General features: G+C 54.8%; 1 protein-coding gene across 7 annotated transcripts in view; it reads left to right on the top strand.

Annotated features, from left to right (window-relative positions):
* The first annotated feature begins 221 nt into the window (after positions 1–221).
* The window catches only part of LOC141157680 (plasma membrane calcium-transporting ATPase 2), a 513,073-nt gene continuing 493,781 nt past the window's right edge, over positions 222–19,513 (top strand). For all 7 annotated transcript variants that reach the window (XM_073645226.1, XM_073645230.1, XM_073645228.1 and 4 more), the window contains exon 1: positions 222–689. In XM_073645226.1, coding sequence (XP_073501327.1) covers positions 491–689 — 199 coding nt within the window. In that variant the 5' untranslated portion in view covers positions 222–490. The remainder of the gene's footprint in view (positions 690–19,513) is intronic.

Raw genomic sequence — 19,513 nt, 5'->3', positions numbered from 1 at the left:
AAAGATTGATGCACAGTGTAAACGTGCCGGCGTAATTCAGGCGCTGAGGCGGATGTCTCCTCATCAATATACATGAGACATCTCATCTGACTTGGAGTGCTGCTGAGCACCGAGACTCCTGCTGTCCTCTGCGCCTCGGCTCTGCACGCTGTAGCAGTGGCGCCTCCAGGAGATGATGGCTACTTGAGGGCTTGGTGGTAACTTCTCCATCTCCTGAATGTCGTTGTGTTTGTCTTTCAGCAGATGAGATGATGTCGCATCGGGTGATCGTGGAGTCCAGCATCATGGCTTTCAGTAACTGGAAAGAAACTTATATGCTACAGCCTTGAAAGTGTCCACGACGCGCCCAGTAGACCTGCACCTGGCGAGCACCTTGCGTTCTTCCACTCTGGTTTATGCCACCTGGCGGACCCTCACACACTGTGAGCACAAGGATTCCCATCTCTCTCATTCCTGGAGATATCTTCTTCCAGCTGTATGAAAGCAAAACATGGGCGACCTGAGCAATAGTGATTTCTACTCTAAGAACCAAAGACACGAGACCAACCATGCAGCTGAATTTGGGTGCTGTCTGGAGGAGCTGCGCTCACTTATGGAGCTGCGGAGTACAGAGGCGGTGGTTAAGATCAAGGAATGTTATGGGGACTCCGATGGATTGTGCAGGCGATTAAAGACGTCTCCCACCGAAGGTAAGAACCGGTCATGTCTACATCTATAATCCCACTCACAAACTCACCGCAGGCGAAGACCAAGGACTGGGTTATGGTCACTTTACTCTCCGAGGTCTTCACAACCCAAACTGAGACATCAGACCCTGTCCACATTGTGACATAACACACTCTGCACGCTGGGATGTCACACACACTCTGCACACTGGGATGTCACACACTCTCTGTACACTGGGATGTCACACACACTCTGCACGCTGGGATGTCACACACTCTGCACGCTGGGATGTCACACACACTCTGCACGCGGGGATGTCACACACACTCTGCACGCTGGGATGTCACACACACTCTGCACGCGGGGATGTCACACACACTCTGCACGCGGGGATGTCACACACACTCTGCACGCGGGGATGTCACACACACGCTGCACGCTGGGATGTCACACACACTCTGCACGCTGGGATGTCACACACACTCTGCACGCGGGGATGTCACACACACTCTGCACGCTGGGATGTCACACACACTCTGCACGCTGGGATGTCACACACACTCTGTACACTGGGATGTCACACACACTCTGCACGCTGGGATGTCACACACACTCTGTACACTGGGATGTCACACACACTCTGCACGCTGGGATGTCACACACACGCTGCACGCTGGGATGTCACACACACTCTGCACGCTGGGATGTCACACACACTCTGTACACTGGGATGTCACACACACTCTGCACGCTGGGATGTCACACACACTCTGCACGCTGGGATGTCACACACACGCTGCACGCTGGGATGTCACACACACTCTGCACACTGGGATGTCACACACACTCTGCACGCTGGGATGTCACACACACTCTGCACGCTGGGATGTCACACACACTCTGTACACTGGGATGTCACACACACTCTGCACGCTGGGATGTCACACACACTCTGCACGCGGGGATGTCACACACACGCTGCACGCTGGGATGTCACACACACTCTGCACGCTGGGATGTCACATACACTCTGCACGCGGGGATGTCACACACACTCTGCACGCTGGGATGTCACACACACTCTGCACGCGGGGATGTCACACACACTCTGCACACTGGGATGTCACATACACTCTGCACGTGGGGATGTCACACACACTCTGCACGCTGGGATGTCACACACACTCTGCACGCGGGGATGTCACATACACTCTGCACGCGGGGATGTCACACACACGCTGCACGCTGGGATGTCACACACACTCTGCACGCTGGGATGTCACATACACTCTGCACGTGGGGATGTCACACACACTCTGCACGCTGGGATGTCACACACACTCTGCACGCTGGGATGTCACACACACTCTGCACACTGGGATGTCACACACACTCTGCACGCGGGGATGTCACACACACTCTGCACGCGGGGATGTCACACACACTCTGCACGCTGGGATGTCACACACACTCTGCACGCTGGGATGTCACACACACTCTGCACGCGGGGATGTCACACACACTCTGCACGCTGGGATGTCACACACACTCTGCACGCGGGGATGTCACACACACTCTGCACGCTGGGATGTCACACACACTCTGCACGCGGGGATGTCACACACACTCTGCACGCGGGGATGTCACACACACGCTGCACGCTGGGATGTCACACAGACTCTGCACGCGGGGATGTCACACACACTCTGCACGCGGGGATGTCACACACACTCTGCACGCGGGGATGTCACACACACTCTGCACGCGGGGATGTCACACACACTCTGCACGCGGGGATGTCACACACACTCTGCACGCGGGGATGTCACACACACTCTGCACACTGGGATGTCACACACACTCTGCACACTGGGATGTCACACAGACTCTGCACGCGGGGATGTCACATACACTCTGCACGCGGGGATGTCACACACACTCTGCACGCGGGGATGTCACACACACTCTGCACGCGGGGATGTCACACACACGCTGCACGCTGGGATGTCACACACACTCTGCACGCTGGGATGTCACACACACTCTGCACGCGGGGATGTCACATACACTCTGCACGCGGGGATGTCACACACACTCTGCACACTGGGATGTCACACACACTCTGCATGCTGGGATGTCACACACATTCTGCACGCGGGGATGTCACACACACTCTACACACTGGGATGTCACACACACTCTGTACACTGGGATGTCACACACACGCTGCACGCTGGGATGTCACATACACTCTACACACTGGGATGTCACACACACTCTGCACACTGGGATGTCACACACACTTTGCACGCTGGGATGTCACACACACTCTGTACACTGGGATGTCACACACACTCTGCACACTGGGATGTCACACACACTCTGTACACTGGGATGTCACATACACTCTGCACACTGGGATGTCACATACACTCTGTACACTGGGATGTCACACACACTCTGTATACTGGGATGTCACACACACTCTGTACACTGGGATGTCACACATACTCTGTACACTGGGATGTCACACACACTCTGCACGCTGGGATGTCACACACACTCTGCACGCGGGGATGTCACACACTCTCTGCACGCGGGGATGTCACACACTCTCTGCACGCGGGGATGTCACACAGACTCTGCACGCGGGGATGTCACATACACTCTGCACGCGGGGATGTCACACACACTCTGCACGCGGGGATGTCACACACTCTCTGCACGCGGGGATGTCACACACTCTCTGCACGCGGGGATGTCACACAGACTCTGCACGCGGGGATGTCACATACACTCTGCACGCGGGGATGTCACACACACTCTGCACGCGGGGATGTCACACACACGCTGCACGCTGGGATGTCACACAGACTCTGCACGCTGGGATGTCACACACACTCTGTACACTGGGATGTCACACACACTCTGCACGCTGGGATGTCACATACACTCTGCACGCGGGGATGTCACACACACTCTGCACACTGGGATGTCACACACACTCTGCATGCTGGGATGTCACACACATTCTGCACGCGGGGATGTCACACACACTCTGCACACTGGGATGTCACACACACTCTGCATGCTGGGATGTCACACACATTCTGCACGCGGGGATGTCACACACACTCTGCACGCGGGGATGTCACACACACTCTGCACGCGGGGATGTCACACACACTCTGCACGCGGGGATGTCACACACACTCTGTACACTGGGATGTCACACACACTCTGCACGATGGGATGTCACACACACTCTGCACACTGGGATGTCACACACACTCTGCACGCTGGGATGTCACACACACTCTACACACTGGGATGTCACATACACTCTACACACTGGGATGTCACACAGACTCTGCACACTGGGATGTCACACACACTCTACACACTGGGATGTCACACACACTCTACACACTGGGATGTCACACACACTCTGCACACTGGGATGTCACACACACTTTGCACGCTGGGATGTCACACACACTCTACACACTGGGATGTCACATACACTCTACACACTGGGATGTCACACACACTCTGCACACTGGGATGTCACATACACTCTACACACTGGGATGTCACACACACTCTGTACACTGGGATGTCACACACACGCTGCACGCTGGGATGTCACACAGACTCTGCACACTGGGATGTCACACACACTGCACACTGGGATGTCACACACACTCTGCACGCGGGGATGTCACACACACTCTGCACGCTGGGATGTCACACACACTCTGTACACTGGGATGTCACACACTCTGCACACTGGGATGTCACACACACTCTGCACACTGGGATGTCACACACACTCTACACACTGGGATGTCACACACACTCTACACACTGGATGTCACACACACTCTACACACTGGGATGTCACACACACTCTGCACACTGGGATGTCACACACACTCTACACACTGGGATGTCACACACACTCTGCTCACTGGGATGTCACACACACTCTACACACTGGGATGTCACACACACTCTGTACACTGGGATGTCACACACACTTTGCACGCTGGGATGTCACACACACTCTGTACACTGGGATGTCACACACACTTTGCACGCTGGGATGTCACACACACTTTGCACACTGGGATGTCACACACACTTTGCACGCTGGGATGTCACACACACTCTGTACACTGGGATGTCACACACACTTTGCACGCTGGGATGTCACACACACTCTGTACACTGGGATGTCACACACACTCTGCACGCGGGGATGTCACACACACTCTGCACGCTGGGATGTCACACACACTCTGCACGCGGGGATGTCACACACTCTCTGCACGCGGGGATGTCACACACTCTCTGCACGCGGGGATGTCACACAGACTCTGCACGCGGGGATGTCACATACACTCTGCACGCGGGGATGTCACACACACTCTGCACACTGGGATGTCACACACACTCTGCACGCGGGGATGTCACACACACTCTGCACACTGGGATGTCACACACACTCTGCACGCGGGGATGTCACACACACTCTGCACGCGGGGATGTCACACACACGCTGCACGCTGGGATGTCACACAGACTCTGCACGCTGGGATGTCACACACACTCTGTACGCTGGGATGTCACACACACTCTGTACACTGGGATGTCACACACACTCTGCACACTGGGATGTCACACACACTCTGCACGCTGGGATGTCACACACACTCTGTACACTGGGATGTCACACACACTCTGCACGCTGGGATGTCACACACTCTCTACACACTGGGATGTCACACACACTCTGCACACTGGGATGTCACACACACTCTACACACTGGGATGTCACATACACTCTACACACTGGGATGTCACACACTCTCTACACACTGGGATGTCACATACACTCTACACACTGGGATGTCACACATACTCTGTACACTGGGATGTCACACACACTCTACGCACTGGGATGTCACACATACTCTGTACACTGGGATGTCACACACACTCTACACACTGGGATGTCACATACACTCTATACACTGGGATGTCACACACACTCTGCACACTGGGATGTCACACAGACTCTGCACGCTGGGATGTCACACACACTCTGCACACTGGGATGTCACACACACTCTGCACACTGGAATGTCACACACACTCTGCACACTGGGATGTCACACACACTCTGCACACTGGGATGTCACACACACTCTGCACACTGGGATGTCACACACACTCTGCACGCTGGGATGTCACACAGACTCTGCACACTGGGATGTCACACACACTCTGCACACTGGGATGTCACACACACTCTGCACACTGGGATGTCACACACACTCTGCACACTGGGATGTCACACACACTCTGCACACTGGGATGTCACACACACTCTGCACGCTGGGATGTCACACACACTCTGCACGCTGGGATGTCACACACACTCTGCACACTGGGATGTCACACACACTCTGTACATTGGGATGTCACACACACTCTGCACACTGGGATGTCACACACACTCTGCACACTGGGATGTCACACACACTCTGCACACTGGGATGTCACATACACTCTGCACGCGGGGATGTCACACACACTCTGCACGCGGGGATGTCACACACACTCTCTACACTGGGATGTCACACACACTCTGTACATTGGGATGTCACACAAACTCTGCACACTGGGATGTCACACACACTCTGCACACTGGGATGTCACACACACTCTGCACGCTGGGATGTCACACACTGCACGCGAGGATGTCACACACACTCTACACACTGGGATGTCACACACACTCTGCACACTGGGATGTCACACACACTCTGCACGCGGGGATGTCACACACACGCTGCACGCTGGGATGTCACACAGACTCTGCACGCGGGGATGTCACATACACTCTGCACGCGGGGATGTCACACACACTCTGCACACTGGGATGTCACACACACTCTACACACTGGGATGTCACACACACTCTACACACTGGGATGTCACATACACTCTGTACACTGGGATGTCACACACACTGCACACTGGGATGTCACACACTCTCTGTACACTGGGATGTCACACACACTCTGCACACTGGGATGTCACACACACTCTGCACACTGGGATGTTACACACACTCTGCACGCTGGGATGTCACACACACTCTGCACACTGGGATGTCACACACACTCTGCACACTGGGATGTCACACACACTCTGCACACTGGGATGTCACACACACTCTGCACACTGGGATGTCACACACACTCTGCACACTGGGATGTCACACACACTCTGCACACTGGGATGTCACACACACTCTGCACACTGGGATGTCACACACACTCTGTACACTGGGATGTCACACACACGCTGCACGCTGGGATGTCACACACACGCTGCACGCTGGGATGTCACACACACTCTGCACGCGGGGATGTCACACACACTCTGCACACTGGGATGTCACACACACTCTGCACACTGGGATGTCACACACACTCTGCACACTGGGATGTCACACACACTCTGCACACTGGGATGTCACACACACTCTGCACACTGGGATGTCACACACACTCTGCACACTGGGATGTCACACACACTCTGCACACTGGGATGTCACACACACTCTGCACGCGGGGATGTCACACACTCTCTGTACACTGGGATGTCACATACACTCTGCACACTGGGATGTCACACACACTCTGCACACTGGGATGTCACACACACTCTGTACACTGGGATGTCACACACACTCTGCATGCTGGGATGTCACACACACTCTGCATGCTGGGATGTCACACACACTCTGCACGCGGGGATGTCACACACTCTCTGTACACTGGGATGTCACACACACTCTGCACACTGGGATGTCACACACACTCTGCACACTGGGATGTCACACACACTCTGCACGCTGGGATGTCACACACACTCTGTACACTGGGATGTCACACACACTCTGTACACTGGGATGTCACACACACTCTGCACACTGGGATGTCACACACACTCTGCACACTGGGATGTCACACACACTCTGCACACTGGGATGTCACACACACTCTGCACACTGGGATGTCACACACACTCTGTACACTGGGATGTCACACACACTCTGCACACTGGGATGTCACACACACTCTGCACACTGGGATGTCACACACTCTCTGCACGCTGGGATGTCACATACACGCTGCACACTGGGATGTCACACACACTCTGTACACTGGGATGTCACACACACGCTGCACACTGGGATGTCACACACACTCTGCACGCTGGGATGTCACACACACTCTGCACACTGGGATGTCACACACACTCTGCACGCTGGGATGTCACACACACTCTGCACACTGGGATGTCACACACACGCTGCACACTGGGATGTCACACACACGCTGCACACTGGGATGTCACACACACTCTGCACGCTGGGATGTCACACACACTCTGCACACTGGGATGTCACACACACTCTGTACACTGGGATGTCACACACACGCTGCACGCGGGGATGTCACACACACTCTGCACACTGGGATGTCACACACACTCTGTACACTGGGATGTCACACACACTCTGCACGCTGGGATGTCACACACACTCTGTACACTGGGATGTCACACACACGCTGCACGCGGGGATGTCACACACACTCTGCACACTGGGATGTCACACACACTCTGCACACTGGGATGTCACACACACTCTGCACACTGGGATGTCACACACACTCTGCACGCGGGGATGTCACACACACTCTGCACGCGGGGATGTCACACACACTCTGCACACTGGGATGTCACACACACTCTGCACGCGGGGATGTCACACACACTCTGCACGCGGGGATGTCACACACACTCTGTACACTGGGATGTCACACACTCTCTGTACACTGGGATGTCACACACACTCTGCACACTGGGATGTCACACACACTGCACACTGGGATGTCACACACACTCTGCACACTGGGATGTCACACACACTCTGTACACTGGGATGTCACACACACTCTGCACACTGGGATGTCACACACTCTGCACACTGGGATGTCACACACACTCTACACACTGGGATGTCACACACACTCTACACACTGGATGTCACACACACTCTACACACTGGGATGTCACACACACTCTGCACACTGGGATGTCACACACACTCTACACACTGGGATGTCACACACACTCTGCTCACTGGGATGTCACACACACTCTACACACTGGGATGTCACATACACTCTGCACACTGGGATGTCACACACACTTTGCACGCTGGGATGTCACACACACTCTGTACACTGGGATGTCACACACACTTTGCACGCTGGGATGTCACACACACTCTGTACACTGGGATGTCACACACACTCTGCACGCGGGGATGTCACACACACTCTGCACGCTGGGATGTCACACACACTCTGCACGCGGGGATGTCACACACTCTCTGCACGCGGGGATGTCACACACTCTCTGCACGCGGGGATGTCACACAGACTCTGCACGCGGGGATGTCACATACACTCTGCACGCGGGGATGTCACACACACTCTGCACACTGGGATGTCACACACACTCTGCACGCGGGGATGTCACACACACTCTGCACACTGGGATGTCACACACACTCTGCACACTGGGATGTCACACACACTCTGCACACTGGAATGTCACACACACTCTGCACACTGGGATGTCACACACACTCTGCACACTGGGATGTCACACACACTCTGCACGCGGGGATGTCACACACACTCTGCACGCGGGGATGTCACACACACGCTGCACGCTGGGATGTCACACAGACTCTGCACGCTGGGATGTCACACACACTCTGTACACTGGGATGTCACACACACTCTGTACACTGGGATGTCACACACACTCTGCACACTGGGATGTCACACACACTCTGCACGCTGGGATGTCACACACACTCTGTACACTGGGATGTCACACACACTCTGCACGCTGGGATGTCACACACTCTCTACACACTGGGATGTCACACACACTCTGCACACTGGGATGTCACACACACTCTACACACTGGGATGTCACATACACTCTACACACTGGGATGTCACACACACTCTGTACACTGGGATGTCACATACACTCTGCACGCTGGGATGTCACACACTCTCTACACACTGGGATGTCACACACACTCTGCACACTGGGATGTCACACACACTCTACACACTGGGATGTCACATACACTCTACACACTGGGATGTCACACATACTCTGTACACTGGGATGTCACACACACTCTACGCACTGGGATGTCACACATACTCTGTACACTGGGATGTCACACACACTCTACACACTGGGATGTCACATACACTCTATACACTGGGATGTCACACACACGCTGCACGCTGGGATGTCACACAGACTCTGCACGCTGGGATGTCACACACACTCTGCACACTGGGATGTCACACACACTCTGCACACTGGAATGTCACACACACTCTGCACACTGGGATGTCACACACACTCTGCACACTGGGATGTCACACACACTCTGCACACTGGGATGTCACACACACTCTGCACGCTGGGATGTCACACAGACTCTGCACACTGGGATGTCACACACACTCTGCACACTGGGATGTCACACACACTCTGCACACTGGGATGTCACACACACTCTGCACACTGGGATGTCACACACACTCTGCACGCTGGGATGTCACACACACTCTGCACACTGGGATGTCACACACACTCTGCACACTGGGATGTCACACACACTCTGTACATTGGGATGTCACACACACTCTGCACACTGGGATGTCACACACACTCTGCACACTGGGATGTCACATACACTCTGCACGCGGGGATGTCACACACACTCTGCACGCGGGGATGTCACACACACTCTCTACACTGGGATGTCACACACACTCTGTACATTGGGATGTCACACACACTCTGCACACTGGGATGTCACACACACTCTGCACACTGGGATGTCACACACACTCTGCACGCTGGGATGTCACACACTGCACGCGAGGATGTCACACACACTCTACACACTGGGATGTCACACACACTCTGCACACTGGGATGTCACACACACTCTGCACGCGGGGATGGTCACACACACGCTGCCCGCTGGATGTACACAAGACTCTGCACGCGGGGATGTCACATACACTCTGCACGCGGGATGTCACACACACTCTGCACACTGGGATGTTACACACACTCTGCACGCTGGGATGTCACACACACTCTGCACACTGGGATGTCACACACACTCTGTACGCTGGGATGTCACACACACTCTGCACACTGGGATGTCACACACACTCTGCACACTGGGATGTCACACACACTCTGCACACTGGGATGTCACACACACTCTGCACACTGGGATGTCACACACACTCTGCACACTGGGATGTCACACACACTCTGCACACTGGGATGTCACACACACTCTGCACACTGGGATGTCACACACACTCTGCACGCTGGGGATGTCACACACACTCTGCACACTGGGATGTCACACACACTCTGCACACTGGGATGTCACACACACTCTGCACACTGGGATGTCACACACACTCTGCACACTGGGATGTCACACACACTCTGCACACTGGGATGTCACACACACTCTGCACACTGGGATGTCACACACACTCTGCACACTGGGATGTCACACACACTCTGCACCTGGGGATGTCACACACTCTCTGTACACTGGGATGTCACATACACTCTGCACACTGGGATGTCACACACACTCTGCACACTGGGATGTCACACACACTCTGCACGCGGGGATGTCACACACTCTCTGTACACTGGGATGTCACATACACTCTGCACACTGGGATGTCACACACACTCTGTACACTGGGATGTCACACACACTCTGCATGCTGGGATGTCACACACACTCTGCATGCTGGGATGTCACACACACTCTGCACGCGGGGATGTCACACACTCTCTGTACACTGGGATGTCACACACACTCTGCACACTGGGATGTCACACACACTCTGCACACTGGGATGTCACACACACTCTGCACGCTGGGATGTCACACACACTCTGTACACTGGGATGTCACACACACTCTGTACACTGGGATGTCACACACACTCTGCACACTGGGATGTCACACACACTCTGCACACTGGGATGTCACACACACTCTGCACACTGGGATGTCACACACACTCTGCACACTGGGATGTCACACACACTCTGTACACTGGGATGTCACACACACTCTGCACACTGGGATGTCACACACACTCTGCACACTGGGATGTCACACACTCTCTGCACGCTGGGATGTCACATACACGCTGCACACTGGGATGTCACACACACTCTGTACACTGGGATGTCACACACACGCTGCACACTGGGATGTCACACACACTCTGCACGCTGGGATGTCACACACACTCTGCACACTGGGATGTCACACACACTCTGCACGCTGGGATGTCACACACACTCTGCACACTGGGATGTCACACACACGCTGCACACTGGGATGTCACACACACGCTGCACACTGGGATGTCACACACACTCTGCACGCTGGGATGTCACACACACTCTGCACACTGGGATGTCACACACACTGTACACTGGGATGTCACACACACGCTGCACGCGGGGATGTCACACACACTCTGCACACTGGGATGTCACACACACTCTGTACACTGGGATGTCACACACACTCTGCACGCTGGGATGTCACACACACTCTGTACACTGGGATGTCACACACACGCTGCACGCGGGGATGTCACACACACTCTGCACACTGGGATGTCACACACACTCTGCACACTGGGATGTCACACACACTCTGCACACTGGGATGTCACACACACTCTGCACGCGGGGATGTCACACACACTCTGCACGCGGGGATGTCACACACACTCTGCACACTGGGATGTCACACACACTCTGCACGCGGGGATGTCACACACACTCTGCACGCGGGGATGTCACACACACTCTGTACACTGGGATGTCACACACTCTCTGTACACTGGGATGTCACACACACTCTGCACACTGGGATGTCACACACACTCTGCACACTGGGATGTCACACACACTCTGCACACTGGGATGTCACACACACTCTGCACGCTGGGATGTCACACACACTCTGCACACTGGGATGTCACACACACTCTGTACACTGGGATGTCACACACACTCTGCACACTGGGATGTCACACACACTCTGCACGCTGGGATGTCACACACACTCTGCACACTGGGATGTCACACACACTCTGCACGCTGGGATGTCACACACACTCTGGACACTGGGATGTCACACACACTCTGCACGCTGGGATGTCACACACACTCTGGACACTGGGATGTCACACACACACTGCACACTGGGATGTCACACACACTCTGCACACTGGGATGTCACACACACTCTGTACACTGGGATGTCACACACACGCTGCACACTGGGATGTCACACACACTCTGCACGCTGGGATGTCACACACACTCTGTACACTGGGATGTCACACACACTCTGCACACTGGGATGTCACACACACTCTGCACGCTGGGATGTCACACACACTCTGCACGCTGGGATGTCACACACACTCTGTACACTGGGATGTCACACACACGCTGCACGCGGGGATGTCACACACACTCTGCACACTGGGATGTCACACACACTCTGCACACTGGGATGTCACACACACTCTGCACGCGGGGATGTCACACACACTCTGTACACTGGGATGTCACACACACTCTGCACGCTGGGATGTCACACACACTCTGCATACTAGGATGTCACACACACTCTGCACACTGGGATGTCACACACACTCTGCACACTGGGATGTCACACACACTCTGCACGCTGGGATGTCACACAGACTCTGCACACTGGGATGTCACACACACTCTGTACACTGGGATGTCACACACACTCTGCACGCGGGGATGTCACACACACTCTGCACACTGGGATGTCACACACACTCTGTACACTGGGATGTCACACACACTGTACACTGGGATGTCACACACACTCTGTACACTGGGATGTCACACACACTCTGCACACTGGGATGTCACACACACTCTGCACGCGGGGATGTCACACACACTCTGCACACTGGGATGTCACACACACTCTGCACGCTGGGATGTCACACACACTCTGCACACTGGGATGTCACACACACTCTGCACACTGGGATGTCACACACACTCTGCACACTGGGATGTCACACACACTCTGCACACTGGGATGTCACACACACACTGCACACTGGGATGTCACACACACTCTGCACGCTGGGATGTCACACACTCTCTACACACTGGGATGTCACACACACTCTGCACACTGGGATGTCACACACACTCTGCACACTGGGATGTCACACACTCTCTGTACACTGGGATGTCACACACACACTGCACACTGGGATGTCACACACACTCTGCACACTGGGATGTCACACACACTCTGCATGCTGGGATGTCACACACACTCTGCACGCTGGGATGTCACACACACTCTGTACACTGGGATGTCACACACACGCTGCACACTGGGATGTCACACACACTCTGCACACTGGGATGTCACACACACTCTGCACGCGGGGATGTCACACACACTCTGTACACTGGGATGTCACACAGACTCTGCACACTGGGATGTCACACACACTCTGTACACTGGGATGTCACACACACTCTGCACGCGGGGATGTCACACACACTCTGCACACTGGGATGTCACACAGACTCTGCACACTGGGATGTCACACACACTCTGCACGCGGGGATGTCACACACACTCTGCACACTGGGATGTCACACACACTCTGCACACTGGGATGTCACACACACTCTGCACACTGGGATGTCACACACACTCTGCACGCTGGGATGTCACACACACTCTGTACACTGGGATGTCACACACACTCTGCACGCTGGGATGTCACACACACTCTGCACGCTGGGATGTCACACACACTCTGCACACTGGGATGTCACACACACTCTGCACGCTGGGATGTCAAACACACTCTGCACACTGGGATGTCACACACACTCTGCACACTGGGATGTCACACACACTCTGCACACTGGGATGTCACACACACTCTGTACACTGGGATGTCACACACACTCTGCATGCTGGGATGTCACACACACTCTGCACACTGGGATGTCACACACACTCTGCATGCTGGGATGTCACACACACTCTGCACGCTGGGATCTCACACACACTCTGCACACTGGGATGTCACACACACTCTGCACACTGGGATGTCACACACACTCTGTACACTGGGATGTCACACACACACTGCATGCTGGGATGTCACACACACTCTGCACGCTGGGATGTCACACACTCTCTGCACACTGGGATGTCACACACACTCTGCACGCTGGGATGTCACACACACTCTGCACGCTGGGATGTCACACACACTCTGCACGCTGGGATGTCACACACACTCTGCACACTGGGATGTCACACACACACTGTACACTGGGATGTCACACACATTCTGCACGCTGGGATGTCACACACACTCTGTACACTGGGATGTCACACACACTCTGCACACTGGGATGTCACACACACTCTGCACACTGGGATGTCACACACACTCTGCACACTGGGATGTCACACACACTCTGCACGCGGGGATGCCACACACACTCTGCACACTGGGATGTCACACACACTCTGCACACTGGGATGTCACACACACTCTGCACACTGGGATGTCACACACACTCTGCACACTGGGATGTCACACACACTCTGCACGCGGGGATGTCACATACACTCTACACACTGGGATGTCACACACACGCTGCACACTGGGATGTCACACACACTCTGCACGCTGGGATGTCACACACACTCTGCACGCGGGGATGTCACACACACACTGCATGCTGGGATGTCACCCACTCTCTGCACACTGGGATGTCACACACACTCTGCACACTGGGATGTCACACACACTCTGCACACTGGGATGTCACACACACTCTGCACGCTGGGATGTCACCCACTCTCTGCACACTGGGATGTCACACACACTCTGCACACTGGGATGTCACACACACTCTGCACACTGGGATGTCACACACACTCTACACACTGGGATGTCACACACACGCTGCACACTGGGATGTCACACACACTCTGCACGCTGGGATGTCACACACACTCTGCACGCGGGGATGTCACACACACACTGCATGCTGGGATGTCACACACACTCTGCACGCTGGGATGTCACACACACTCTGCACGCTGGGATGTCACACACATTCTGCACGCTGGGATGTCACACACACTCTGCACGCTGGGATGTCACACACACTCTGCACGCTGGGATGTCACACACACTCTGCACACTGGGATGTCACCCACTCTCTGCACACTGGGATGTCACACACACTCTGCACACTGGGATGTCACACACACTCTGCACGCTGGGATGTCACCCACTCTCTGCACACTGGGATGTCACACACACTCTGCACACTGGGATGTCACCCACTCTCTGCACACTGGGATGTCACACACACTCTGCACACTGGGATGTCACACACACTCTGCACGCTGGGATGTCACCCACTCTCTGCACACTGGGATGTCACACACACTCTGCACACTGGGATGTCACACACACTCTGCACACTGGGATGTCACACACACACTGCACGCTGGGATGTCACACACACTCTGCACGCGGGGATGTCACACACTCTCTACACACTGGGATGTCACACACACTCTGCACACTGGGATGTCACCCACTCTCTGCACACTGGGATGTCACACACACTCTGCACACTGGGATGTCACACACACTCTGCACGCTGGGATGTCACCCACTCTCTGCACACTGGGATGTCACACACACTCTGCACACTGGGATGTCACACACACTCTGCACACTGGGATGTCACACACACTCTGCACACTGGGATGTCACACACACTCTGCACACTGGGATGTCACACACACTCTGCACGCGGGGATGTCACATACACTCTACACACTGGGATGTCACACACACGCTGCACACTGGGATGTCACACACACTCTGCACGCTGGGATGTCACACACACTCTGCACGCGGGGATGTCACACACACACTGCATGCTGGGATGTCACACACACTCTGCACGCTGGGATGTCACACACACTCTGCACGCTGGGATGTCACACACATTCTGCACGCTGGGATGTCACACACACTCTGCACGCTGGGATGTCACACACACTCTGCACGCGGGGATGTCACACACACTCTGTACACTGGGATGTCACACAGACTCTGCACACTGGGATGTCACACACACTCTGTACACTGGGATGTCACACACACTCTGCACGCGGGGATGTCACACACACTCTGCACACTGGGATGTCACACACACTCTGTACACTGGGATGTCACACACACTGTACACTGGGATGTCACACACACTCTGTACACTGGGATGTCACACACACTCTGCACACTGGGATGTCACACACACTCTGCACGCGGGGATGTCACACACACTCTGCACACTGGGATGTCACACACACTCTGCACGCTGGGATGTCACACACACTCTGCACACTGGGATGTCACACACACTCTGCACACTGGGATGTCACACACACTCTGCACACTGGGATGTCACACACACTCTGCACACTGGGATGTCACACACACACTGCACACTGGGATGTCACACACACTCTGCACGCTGGGATGTCACACACTCTCTACACACTGGGATGTCACACACACTCTGCACACTGGGATGTCACACACACTCTGCACACTGGGATGTCACACACTCTCTGTACACTGGGATGTCACACACACACTGCACACTGGGATGTCACACACACTCTGCACACTGGGATGTCACACACACTCTGCATGCTGGGATGTCACACACACTCTGCACGCTGGGATGTCACACACACTCTGCACACTGGGATGTCACACACACTCTGCACACTGGGATGTCACACACACTCTGCACGCGGGGATGTCACACACACTCTGTACACTGGGATGTCACACAGACTCTGCACACTGGGATGTCACACACACTCTGTACACTGGGATGTCACACACACTCTGCACGCGGGGATGTCACACACACTCTGCACACTGGGATGTCACACAGACTCTGCACACTGGGATGTCACACACACTCTGCACGCGGGGATGTCACACACACTCTGCACACTGGGATGTCACACACACTCTGCACACTGGGATGTCACACACACTCTGCACACTGGGATGTCACACACACTCTGCACGCTGGGATGTCACACACACTCTGTACACTGGGATGTCACACACACTCTGCACGCTGGGATGTCACACACACTCTGCACGCTGGGATGTCACACACACTCTGTACACTGGGATGTCACACACACTCTGCACACTGGGATGTCACACACACTCTGCACGCGGGGATGTCACACACACTCTGCACACTGGGATGTCACACACACTCTGCACACTGGGATGTCACACACACTCTGCACACTGGGATGTCACACACACTCTGTACACTGGGATGTCACACACACTCTGCACGCTGGGATGTCACACACACTCTGCACACTGGGATGTCACACACACTCTGCACACTGGGATGTCACACACACTCTGCACACTGGGATGTCACACACACTCTGTACACTGGGATGTCACACACACTCTGCATGCTGGGATGTCACACACACTCTGCACACTGGGATGTCACACACACTCTGCATGCTGGGATGTCACACACACTCTGCACGCTGGGATCTCACACACACTCTGCACACTGGGATGTCACACACACTCTGCACACTGGGATGTCACACACACTCTGTACACTGGGATGTCACACACACACTGCATGCTGGGATGTCACACACACTCTGCACGCTGGGATGTCACACACTCTCTGCACACTGGGATGTCACACACACTCTGCACGCTGGGATGTCACACACACTCTGCACGCTGGGATGTCACACACACTCTGCACGCTGGGATGTCACACACACTCTGCACACTGGGATGTCACACACACACTGTACACTGGGATGTCACACACATTCTGCACGCTGGGATGTCACACACACTCTGTACACTGGGATGTCACACACACTCTGCACACTGGGATGTCACACACACTCTGCACACTGGGATGTCACACACACTCTGCACACTGGGATGTCACACACACTCTGCACGCGGGGATGCCACACACACTCTGCACACTGGGATGTCACACACACTCTGCACACTGGGATGTCACACACACTCTGCACACTGGGATGTCACACACACTCTGCACACTGGGATGTCACACACACTCTGCACGCGGGGATGTCACACACATTCTGCACGTTGGGATGTAACACACACTCTGCACGCGGGGATGTCACACACACTCTGCACGCTGGGATGTCACACACACTCTGCATGCTGGGATGTCACATACACTCTGCACGCGGGGATGTCACACACATTCTGCACGTTGGGATGTAACACACACTCTGCACGCGGGGATGTCACACACACTCTGCACGCTGGGATGTCACACACACTCTGCACGCTGGGATGTCACACAGACTCTGCACGCTGGGATGTCACACACATTCTGCACGTTGGGATGTCACACACACTCTGCACGCTGGGATGTCACACACACTCTGCACGCGGGGATGTCACACACTCTCTGTACA

The sequence above is a fragment of the Phyllobates terribilis genome, unplaced genomic scaffold, assembly GCF_046119375.1.
Source record: "Phyllobates terribilis strain yellow unplaced genomic scaffold, ASM4611937v1 Scaffold_8__6_contigs__length_399053987, whole genome shotgun sequence".
NCBI lineage: Eukaryota > Metazoa > Chordata > Amphibia > Anura > Dendrobatidae > Phyllobates > Phyllobates terribilis.
This window is presented reverse-complemented; position numbering and strand designations above follow the sequence as displayed.